This window comes from Callithrix jacchus, chromosome 21 (genome assembly GCF_049354715.1).
Source record: "Callithrix jacchus isolate 240 chromosome 21, calJac240_pri, whole genome shotgun sequence".
In the NCBI taxonomy this organism is placed as follows: Eukaryota; Metazoa; Chordata; class Mammalia; order Primates; family Cebidae; genus Callithrix; species Callithrix jacchus.
In genome coordinates, this window is record NC_133522.1 from 14,849,143 (window position 1) to 14,861,515 (window position 12,373).

Here is a 12,373-nt window from a genome sequence, read left to right on the forward strand (position 1 = left end):
AGTTTTCCTACAAAATACTAGAATACCTATAGCAAAAAGCTTGCCCGAAGACAGCAAACTGCCTGAAATTTCTACAGACCTATTTTTAGTTCCAGTAAATGTTCTTCTGATGGGTTATGGTGTGAAGTTATTTGAGTGGCTATCATTGATTTAATGTTGAAATTTATATTCTTTCATTAAAATAATAAATTCTTCCTTGTAATAGTTGCTAAAATTGCATTATCCAAATAAATTAAATTAATTTGCATTCCAGCTGCATTTTCGTCTTACACAGTGGATGACCAAGTCTTTTGCAGTAGCCTTCTCAGCCCAGCAGTGTAGCTCTGAAATCACTTGGATAGTAATTAGGTGTTTATCAGATTCTTACTGAAAAGGCATGAGACAGTTATCTGACACAATTATCTCTGAAAATTGAATCCTCCATTTCTAGTCCTGCTGAGGACATTCAAAGGAGCAAGGAATGGTTTAAAGCTAAATGCCTTTCAAAAACCCTTGGCTTCTAGTATGCACGCAACACAATTGACAGTCAGAAAAAAATTTCCCCGCCTTTCATGGGCAGCCTTTTGTGTGTGAATCTTTTTGTTACGTCTTTGTGCGTGTTGACATATGAAAATTACTTTTGACCTTCTCTTCTGTTACTTCATTACTGTCTCTCTTACTGTAGCATTATTTAATCGTCCGTCTGAAATTAATGCTTGTTCCTTTTGTCCTCACCCTGCTGCTATAGCTTCATAAACCCAACATAAGGGAAGGCAATCGCTAAGACTGACTAGGCTGTGTATGCATTTGGAATAGTAATATTTGTAGAGATATTTGCTTTAAAGCAATGCAAAAATTTGCAGCTCATTTAAGTAATATGGACAATCTACTCATGGTTTAGAAATTAATATCAGACTTTAATATGAACAGCTGTAAAAACAGGTATTCAGACACTAAAAAATCAAATCCCATGTAATAGATTTTAATGTCAATGTCACATCCACTTAAAAATGATCCTGTGACTCCCCTCCCAATAGTATTCAACTAATATTAGGTTTCATACACATTCGAGGCAGTGTGCTTGAAATTAATTTCTGTACAAAATGAAAGCAAATGTGGACAAAAACTAAGTACATTTTACTCTGGTAAGTGTCAGTAAATAGAATGTTTTGTAAACATTTTTTTTATCTACCATACGTTCTTGCCTAAGGTAAAGGCAATCTTCACAAACACCTAGATGTATGAATATTATAGCTTTTATGTTTGTGCTTCATCTTTTCTGCCAGCATATTAGTTCAGCCACATATGTCTGTGTTCATACTACTGTTTTCATTCATCCTTCCATAAACTCAACAAATATTTAGTGATTTGTACATGGTAGACACAGTAACAGAATTGTCAAATATTATAATAGAGGCCTTTGCCAGTTCATGACGTCCAGTTTTTCCAGTTCAAGTCCATGCTCACAGAGCTTTTGGCCAAAAATAGCATTTGTTCAGTTCATTCTTCAGCTTAAATGTCTGTTTTGCACACAAAACCATTTACATTTTGTTTCATTCTATCTTTTTATCTTCATCTCCAGTCAGAACCTCCTACTTATATTTATTTGAAATCCCATCCAAATGAAACCGTCTATTGTTCTTCAAACATAAAGACTTTCCTCCATGCCGCCGCACTGCTGGTGCTTTTGTTTATAATTTCCTTATTCTCTAGTCCTGAACTCTTTTGGCTCAGTCAACAACTACAGTTCTTTCAAATTCCATCTCTAAGTTCACTTCTCGGATGAACATTTTCCAGTTTTTCAGAAGCCTGATTACTTTGTTCTCTCTTTGATCTGGTAGCATAGCGTTGCATTTATACTGTTATATTCATAGAAATTACCACTCTATTTAACTTATCTCCATCTGCTCCCCCTGCCCTACTGTACACTTTTCTTGGATAGGCACTGTCATTTATTTTTGTATCTTAGGATGGTGCATAATAAGCTCTCAAATAACAGTTATTAAATTAATGAAATGTAGGCATACAAATATCATTTTAGTATAAATTTTGGTATATTCATGTTTTTGTTTTAAAGACATTATTCTAATAGTGACATCCTGTTCCATTAAATGCACTTTTTAAAAGCCTCATCAGGCATTAGTATTTATTGAAATGTAAAAGTGCCACAGTGTGGATATTTTTTATCTTTAATTGATATTGTAGCTAGTTTTAGTTAAAGTTGTGATCTCTAAAAAGTATTAGCAGACATTCTTTTTCATTTAGACTAAACAGAGAGAAGAGAATGATGATGGTGACACTCTCTAAAAGCAGGGTCATTCTGGAGGTCACTACCTCACTTCCTGTATACTCCATTTGTTATTAATGCCAGGATCTGCCAGCTAAACACACCAAACAACTGTTCTGTTTCTCTAATTTTCTCTCATTCTTGTGCTCTCTCACTCTCTTTTCTTCCTCCCACTCTACACGTCTCCTTGTTAACATTGTGTCAAGCCAGACCAGCTTTATATATAACTTGTCTTCTACCAAACCAATGTTCAGGCATTTTCTTCTATTTTTCATATCAGTCTAAGATAAATCTAACTCATCAGAGGCAACATTTATTTAGAGCACTGATGTTATTGATGTGTACTTCCATCTTACATTTCTGGAATGATGATATTGCTCAGAAAAATATGTCTGCAACTGAATTCACTTTAGGATGACCAGACATCATGTGTCCCACTAATTTTCATCAGAATGATGAAATGAACAATATGATTGAAGGTCAAGTGGGCATAGAATTCATCTGTCTGAACTAGTGTAAGCACAGCATTTCAAAAATTGCTTTTGTTTGAAAATTGCTTTCTTTTTGTCTTGGCGTACATGAGTATACTGTTAAGGAATCATCTTTGTGAATCTGAACATTTGAAAAAAAAATACATGATATAGACAGTTTTAATTTTAGCTATAAAATAAGAAAAAAATATTCTGATGGGCTATATTTTATTGCTTTTTATTAGGTCATCTTCTTAAAATGTCTTTATTCTTGAAATAATTTTATTAGTATAGGAATGCAATCTTATTTTAAGCAGGTCAGAAAACTAATTCTGCCTGAGGCAACCCTATAATTGAAGTGAAAGAAGATAATATCTCCTTTTTGCAGTCTTTATCTTTGCCTTTATGTTAGCAATACTAATAAACCTCACTATGTTTAGGGTGAAAAATTGATTCTAGCCTTCCTGCACTTACTGCTGTGTTTTTTTCTCCCGCCCCTTACCCCTATGGATTTGTAAGTTTAATTTGCCATTGATTCTTTAATGATTATGATAGCTACACTAGAGAAACTAGTGTTTATCTTTATCATGCCCTGTGGTTAGACATTATGTTCATTTTTATACATATCTGGTTTTTCATAATTTTGATAACATAGTTTAGGCAGCAGTTGACAACTATCTTACTGTCTTATTGATTTTATATTTTAATCTTGAAATGCATATGAATTCTAATAATGCACTATATTAAAAATAGCTAATCCGAAAGTTATACAATCATTGCTTTAAACCATGGTAAAGTACTGGCTTAAACATGCTGAACAGATATCAAACATTAAGTAGAAGTTTTAAAGATTATTAGTTTGACTCTCTTCAGGCTTCATCTAGTACCTTATCTGAAGATGTCAATCAGTATTTTGAATACTTCACATGCAGGGTTATAAAAGCCATCTTATACTTCAGATTCTCATTTTGTAGTGATAAAATTATTTATCCTTTCTTTGTGATGATCATCCTAAGGTGATAATACAGTAAAACCTAAAGTACACAGAATATGTCTCCCAACCCTGAATACCAGCACCTGCTCTGGTGGAAGTGGTAGGGGAGTGAGGTGGATTGTGAGAGTACTTAGTTGTAAATAGGTTTACTGTCCTGGCTTTCTCGAATGCTAGCTGTGCCAACAGGGAAGTTGTCACGTGGACAGACTCAAGACCTCTGATTAGCCAGGATGTTGCAGGCAGTAGAATTAGTTGTTGTTTTCTCCTTCCTGGAAGCAGGGTTGTTCGGTAGAGTTGCTGTGATGACCTTAGCTGGTTGGCTTCCTGCCAGAAGGGGAGGTGTTTTCAAGAGAGCACCAGGAGATTTTGTAGTGGGGGATCTAAGCTTTCCCTAAAATCTCAGGTGATGGGTGGGGCCATAGATCTCCTAAGAGTTTATGTCTTTTGTGTTGAGCTACCAGGACGGGTAGAGAAATACCATCAGGTAGGGTCAGGGCTCAGACTCTCCTTGGGTGAGTCTTGCTGCAGCCACTGTGCAATGAAGGAAGTGGTAAAAATTAAAATAAAAAATAAAGTACACAAAATAGGATGGTATGGTATATTTTTGCTGATATTTGGTATTACATTTTAAAGCTGTTTCAATGTAATTGATTGCAATTACATTGCAATGTCTTCAAACACAGTGAAATGTACAAGACAACAAGAAGTTAACATTTTTGGAAGTCTAGGTGTATAGCAGGTCAACAGTATTAACATTAGCTCTGTTTGCCAAAATGCTACTTTTCCCAAATTTGGTATAGGTTGAAGGATAAGATTCTAAAAGGATGTGTGCTTCAGATTACTTATTTTTTTCTCTGTATTATTAATCGATAACATATCTGTCTACATAAGACTAATAGATGTATTATTTTAAGTATACTTACACATTATGTTTTAAAAAAGTCTTTGACTCTTTATCCAGCATCGATCAGGTACTTAAGTACAATGTGGACATTGAATAAGAATCTCAAATTACCACATTTGAGATATACGGCCTGAGGCTTATCACTGTGCCCTGAGTTTCTTCACAGTGTGTTTACACTTTTCTGTATCCTGAAAATGTGATAAGAATTAATTAGTCTTTCATGAAATGAATGAAAGCTCAATTGGAAACAAGGCCCATGATCTGTCCAAATAAAACTGCTGTGATTTGTAATGTAGCTGTGCCTACATACACAGAATCTTTAAGAAGTGAGGTGATGAATTAGAGAATCTTGCTAATACCCTTAGTTCTGTAACTCCTGCTGAACTCTGTTGCCCAATCTTCAAAATTGGTCTTTGTCTTGTCATCACTCCTATACTTTCTATTCATAGATTGCATTCTTATATTAATAGAATTAGTTCAAGAATAAAGACATTTTAAGATGAGCTAATGAAAAGCAATAAAATGCAGTCCATCAGAATATTTTTTCTTTTATTGCTAAAATTAAAACTCTCTGCATCATGCACTGTTTTTCAAAACAAATGTTCAAATTCACGAAGATGATTCCTTAAAAGTATACTCATGTACACCAAGACAGAAAGAAAGCAATTTTCAAACAGAAGTCATTTTCGAAATGCTGTGCTTACACTATTCTCGGTCTTAATTTTAAACTTATTTCCCAAGAGTCTTTTGTTCTTAGTTGCCGTTCTTGCCTCATTTTGTAAAGCAAATCCAAGTACATAAGTGAAGTTAGAAAGTTAGTACTGATAGTGTAAGATGTAATAGTTTGGGGTTTAGCAGAATTTAAACAGACTAAAGGTATAATGTTTGACTGTTTCTAGGAGGAAAGTTTCCTAAATATATGTGAAATACTTAAATGTAATGTAAACAAATTATAGGTTGTTTTTAATATATGAAAATAATAAAATGTTTTAATTAATTCAGAAAAAGCTGTGCTTCATGTACTCTATTTTTTAAGTGTGTCTTATTTTAAAATAATATAGTTATTATTGGAGGTTTGACAGTATACTAACTTAAAAAAGAGTTTGGTAGTAATTTGTCTAGCTTGCCTTGTCTGTTTGAAAGCATTAATCCTGCATTTTAAAAGGTATTATATACTTCTGACTTTTTAAATTTCAAGTCAAATCCATCAAATGCACTTCCAACTAAATAGAAGCAGTGGCAAATTATCAGTAGCGTTAACCATGGACTTGTACATACATTATTACTCAACACAAGTCTAGAGTAGGTATAGATCAGCCAATTATTTCTCTCTCTCTCTCTCTCTCACACACACACACACACACATACACACACACGCAAACACACTTCTTAAGTTTTCCATTTCCTAGCTTGAGATTTTGGAAACACTGTGTACCACTGCATGCCTACTAGAATAGCCACAACCTAGAGCACTGATAACACCAGCTGAGAGCAAGGATGTTGAGCAACAGGAACTCTTATTCATTACTAGTGGAAAGGCAAATGGTGTAGCCACTTAGAATGACAATTTGAAAGTTTCATGCAACAATAAGTATTGTCTTACCATATGATTGAGCAATCACATGATTTTTTTTTAACCCAGATGTATTTAAAACAGCTCCACACAAAAGCCTGTATATGGGTATTTATACCAGCTTTATTCATAATCACCATAATTTGGAAGAACTCAAGATGTCCTTCAACAGGTAAATGGAAAATAAACCATGGTACATCCAGACAAGGGAATGTTATTCAGTGCTGAAAAGACATTACCTGTCAAGACATAAAAAGAAAAAACATGGAGGAAACTTAAATTTATATTAATTATTAAGTGTAAGTCATAGGTAGCCAATTTTAAAAGGCTGCATACTCTATGGTTACACCTATATGACATTTCAAGAAAGGCAGAGCTATGGTGATAATAAAGAGATCAGTGGTTTCTAGGAGTTAGGAAGCGGGAAGGATGTAGATGAAGCACATAGGATTTTGGGGCTAGTGAAACTATTCTGTATGATACTATGATGTTTGACATTTGTCATATACATTTGTTCAAACCTATAAAATGCACAGCACCAAGAGTAAACCTTAATGTAAACTATGGACTTTGGATGATAATGGTGTGTTAATGTAGTCTGATCAGTTTTAACAAATGCACCATTTTGGTGGCAGTTGTCAATGGGGGAGGCTATGCAAGGGCAGGGAATGAAATTGTGTTAGAGCCAGAAGTTAATGATAAATCTCTGCGCCTTCCACTCAGTTTTGCTCTAAACCTAAAGCTACTGTAAAAAGTATAATCTATTAAAACCAACCCAAAACTTCAAAGTACTAAAGTGATATGTGTACAATAGCTAATAATGCAATTCTCATTTCTGATTTGTATTTTCTGATTTGTGGGTATTACCTTAAAAATGATATTATATTCTTAGCCATTTAGTACATACATTCACAGAACTAGTCCTGGATAATGAAAATGTATTTGACGAAAATTAATCATAAAACCTTACAGATACTCAAAATACTCTTTGCCTGTTGAATAATATAACTTGGGGAAATTCAATCAATTATAATAAATGCTTGTACTTTCAGGTTTATTTTCTTATGATTATTGCATTCATTTTAAAGTGAAAATGTGCATGTTTGAATTGGCTCTTTATTTTATCAATAGCTGCCTGCTACAAACAAGCTATATGTTACTATTAATAAATAACAGTTTAAATGTAATTAGCCACAGACATTAAAATCTCATTTTTAATACATGTACTATAAAATATCATTTAACAAATATAACCATTCTAAATTTCAATATGCAAATCATATATATCCTTGAGATTCATACACATTTTTATTTATATCAAGAGCTAAGATACAACTGCTTATACACATTTAAGAAATCAGAGGTCTAGGGTTTCTTCCAAACAGGACTCTATGTCTAGGACACTCAGTAATCAATTGGAAAAGGAATCTAAGAAACTGCTTAGGCAAGCAGAAAGCAAGAAGACAGGGCAACTATTATATCAAGATGCAGCCAAGCAGAAATGACCAGTATCCAGTATACTTACACATTTTCTGTGGAGGAACAAATCATTTATACTTCACTGAGGAATGTGATCATAAACCAAAACATTCAATGGATAACCCCGTAGAAGAGTTTTGGACAAACTAACAACTGGATAGTATGGATAAAAGAGTAAAAATATTCATCTAGGTTTATCATGTATGAATATAATTTCAGTGATGAGTGATAAGGTAGGATAAGGAGTTACAAGAACATTAGCCCCAAGACAAAGAAGTCAGGCAACAAATATGAAACTACAGTAACCAAGTATATTTTTTGAGGCAAGGTTTTAACTCAGATCGAAGTTGCTTACAGATAATTTTCGAGACAGGAAATAATCCCTAAATATCTCAAGTCAAGTCAAGTAATTGTAGCTGTCTGGATAGAGGATTAGACACCTTTGCTGGAGGAAAGCTTGGCAATTAACTCTGAGTTGATAAGTCATGAAATAAGGACAGCTCAAATCAAATAGACAAAATAGCTATGTCCAGTTAACGGACAGTAATAAATGAGTAACCGTTTTACGCTTTGTTATTCTGAGTGCCACAAAAATAAATGTTAGAACTTCATTGGGGAGGACAAATTACTTTTCATATAGTACTAGATTTGTTTATCTATTTTTGACTAAATAGTAAAAAATATTGTTAAAAGATTAAGTCTTTCTACTTCCCAACTCTCAAATCTAAAATATGCCAAGTGCTGCCAAGTACACTTGCATATTCCTACCAGAGTTATCTTCTAAATTATTCAGATCATATTATCTATTTTTTTAAATATATATTTTATTGCATTTAAGGTTTTGGGGTACATGTGAAGAACATTTAAGATTGTTGCATAGCTACACACATGGCAATGTGGTTTTCTGCCTTCCTCCCCATCGCCTATATATGGCATTTCTCCCCAAGCCATTCCTCCCCAACTTTCTACCCGCTGCTGTCCCTCCCTTATAACACCCCACAGACCCCAGTGTGTGATGATCTGCTCCCTGTGTCCATGTTCTCTCATTGTTCAACACCTGCCTACAGGTGAGAACATGCGGTGTTTGGTTTTGTTATTGTGTCAGTTTACTGAGAATGATGGTTTCCAGGTTCATCTATGTCCCTACAAAGGACATGGACTCACCGTTTTTATGGCTGCGTAGTATTCCATGGTGTATATGTGCCACATTTTCCCTGTCCAGTCTGTCATCAATGGGCATTTGAGTTGGTTCCAAGTCTTTGCTATTGTAAACAGTGCTGCAATGAACATTCGTGTGCATGTGTCCGTATAATAGAACACTTTATAATCCTTTGGATATATACCCAGTAATGGGATTGCTGGGTCAAATGGAATTTCTATTTCTAGGTCCTTGAGGAATCAACACACTGTCTTCTACAATGGTTGAACTAATTTACATCCCACCAACAGTGTAAAAGTGTTCCTATTTCTCCACATCCTCTCCAGCATATGTTGTCTCCAGATTTTTTAATGATCACCATTCTAACTGGTGTGAGGTGGTATCTCAATGTAGTTTTGATTTGCAGATCATATTATCTATTATTAAAATCTGCAGTAGCTCCTCATTACCTACATTACTTACCCCATTTTATAATTTTCCAATTACATTACATTTTGGCAAACCCCATCATCCAGCCAAACAACTGCCCTCCTTAGGGGTAGCGTAATGTATCATTATATCATGGGAATATATCTGTAACTACCAATCTATGATAAAATTTATATATAAATATACCATGGAATTTATGTATATGCATACCATCTTTGAAATTCGGTTATATTGTCCTCTCTAAATTTTATTTTCCACTTACTAGATATTATCTCCTATCTTAAAATGCCAGTTCGGCCGGGCACGTGGCTTAAGCCTGTAATCCCAGCACTTTGGGAGGCCGAGGCAGGTGGATCACGAGGTCAAGAGATGGAGACCATCCTGGTCAACATGGGGAAACTCCGTCTCTACTAAAAATACAAAAAATTAGCTGGGCATGGTGGTGCGTGCCTGTAATCCCAGCTACTCAGGAGGCTGAAGCAGGAGAATTGCCTGAACCCAGGAGGCGGAGGTTGCGGTGAGCCGAGATTGCGCCATTGCACTCCAGCCTGGGTAACAAGAGCGAAACTCCTAAAAAAAAAAAAAAAAAAAAGCCACTTCTTCCATATAGGCTTGGTCAATTCTCCCTGGCAAAATTAACCAGTCACCTATATTGCTATCATTTGTTATTTTCTTGTAAATCTCCTCAATTATTGTGAGCTTCGTTTCTTACAGCATGCTATCTTGTGTTTCTCTGTCATATTCAGAATAGGCTACCTAATAACTTTTAAAAATCTGTTTGTGAATTCACGTAATTAAAATAGTCTCAAGGTGTCTATGCACCTGGGTGAAGAGCAACTTTGTGGTTTTGTTTTCTGTTATATACCCAAGGCAGCATAGTGCTTGACACATTATAAATAGTTTGTAAGTATTTATTTAATGAATGATTAACTTCAGAGTTTTCTAAATGTGATGAGAGTGTTCCAACTAAATTGGTGGAAAATCAGAGTAAAATTCATTTATCTGACTTATCTGGTATCCTTAAAATTAGAGAAAACCCAGGACTCATTTTTGATTAATATCTGACTTGCAAATGAGTTTTCAAAATTAATAAATACCACGTTTGTTCAAAATGTGTATCATGAAATATAATCTGCACAATTCATATTCATTTCAATGATATAATTTTAATTATATTTCATCATTTCAAAAAATGACATTTCAAAGCTATTTGAACTGCAATGTTTCACAAAATATTTTGACATTCTCTTTCCTTCAACATAAATAACCATTAAGAAAATAATAATTTTGTTGTTGTTGTTTTATTTTCTCCCCAGATAACACATATCTATCACTGGCTGGGTGTAATGCAAGCAAGGGGCAACGATGAAATGGAAACATGTTCCTTTTTTGGTCATAATATCACTCCTCAGCTTATCCCCAAATCACCTGCTTCTGGCTCAGCTTATTCCAGGTAAGTGCCATGCATTCGTTTCATCAACACTTAACCCGTATTCCTTATTTGCTTTAAATTCACTTTTTATTGTGTGTGTTGTGAATCAAATGTGTTCATTTTCTTTGGAACTTGTAAGTCCGTGTGAATGTCTTCTTGAGTATGAGTGCTGATCAATTTCAGGGATCGAATTATTCTTGAATAGAGAGCACTTTATTAATTCCCAAGAGGAACAGAACATTGAGAAATAGTCACTGTGCTGGGATGTGTAAGGAGTGTTATATTAACTAAGTGAATTAGAGTGGCAGAAGTAAAATTACAGACGGGAAAAGATGTGTAATGCCCAAGGAAAACCTAAGTTATGATGCATGTCAGTGCCATAGAAAGGGAACATCAAAAACGTGAAACGTGGAAAACTGACATTTCTTAGAGTAGTAACATGTTAATTAACAGGCTGAAGAATGTAAGAATAAAAATGCACCATGCTGCTGTGTTGCTACCATAATTACCACTGTATAGATACAGCTTAAGAATAATTCTCCTTAAACTGTATGGCCAACTGATAACTCCTACAGGCCCAGAAATTTAGTCTGTGGGGTCATTATTGAGAAGGACATCAAAACTCAAAATTGTTAAGTGAGGTCTGGACTACCTTTGTTTGAACTACACAAATGATTCTTTGGTTTTCTCCACTTTTAAGTATGCAAGATAAGTCAGATGTATGAATTTTACTTTGATTTTTCACCAATTTAGTTGGAACTACTATCGGGTGGAAGAAGGAATGTATGTATGAGTATATATGGTGGGAAGGTACAAGGTTTATCTAGGTAATAAAAAATATTACCTTTTTATTCAAAAGGACATTGCATAATTTTAGAGAAGACAAATAAACTTGAACACCTAGGTGCAAAAGCTGTCAAACCACTGTGATTACTATTTTACATGCAAATACTTCTAAATCTAAAGTATATGACTTCATTGTCTAATATAATGTGTAAATTGGTTACCAAGGTGATAGTTTGGTTATCAGTAAGTTAAAAAATAGCCACACAAATTGATTACTCAGGGCCCATTTTCAGGCAACACTTTCTTAAAAAGGAATAAAGGTAACTCCAAATGGGATGCATACAGTTAGATGCCGTCTTTTTTCAGGACTACAGAGTTCAAGAATCATTTCAAAGTAATTTCCCTGTCAAAAAAAAAAAATTGCTGTTAGCTTTTCAAGAAGAACACCTGCAGAGCGGAAGTCATTTTCATAACTGCCTTCATCTAGGAGCACTGGCTTCAGGCAAGGGAGAAAATCTACTGAAAGAACTCATTGGCCTTAGAATGTCCTCTCCTTCCCATTAATCTCAGAATGTAGAGAAGTGTTGATTATTCTAATTGTTTTTCTAGCTTTAATATGTTTGTTAGAGACCTTGATTCTGGGTTGAATTGAGCATATCTCAGAGGAAGCGAAATCTCTGAAGGCAAAATATCAGTGTCTTTTTTTTAAAAAACAAAACATAGTTTCTTATTCAACTGATTCATTTCCTTAAAGAAAATAAAATCTCCTTCATCAGAAATGTATTTTTAATAATCAACAATCAGATAAATCAGACAAATGAAAAAATATGAAATGCTTCTAAAAAGATAAGGAGAATTTTATATTCTGTAGTAATTGACTC

The 12,373-nt window shown here is 34.4% G+C and overlaps 1 protein-coding gene across 4 annotated transcripts in view; it reads left to right on the forward strand.

Annotated features, from left to right (window-relative positions):
- The window catches only part of ROBO1 (roundabout guidance receptor 1), a 1,154,664-nt gene that overhangs the window by 149,544 nt on the left and 992,747 nt on the right, over positions 1-12,373 (forward strand). For all 4 annotated transcript variants that reach the window (XM_002761303.7, XM_054248986.2, XM_054248983.2 and 1 more), the window contains one exon: positions 10,591-10,727. In XM_002761303.7, the coding sequence (XP_002761349.3) occupies positions 10,640-10,727 (88 nt within the window). In that variant the 5' untranslated portion in view covers positions 10,591-10,639. The remainder of the gene's footprint in view (positions 1-10,590; positions 10,728-12,373) is intronic.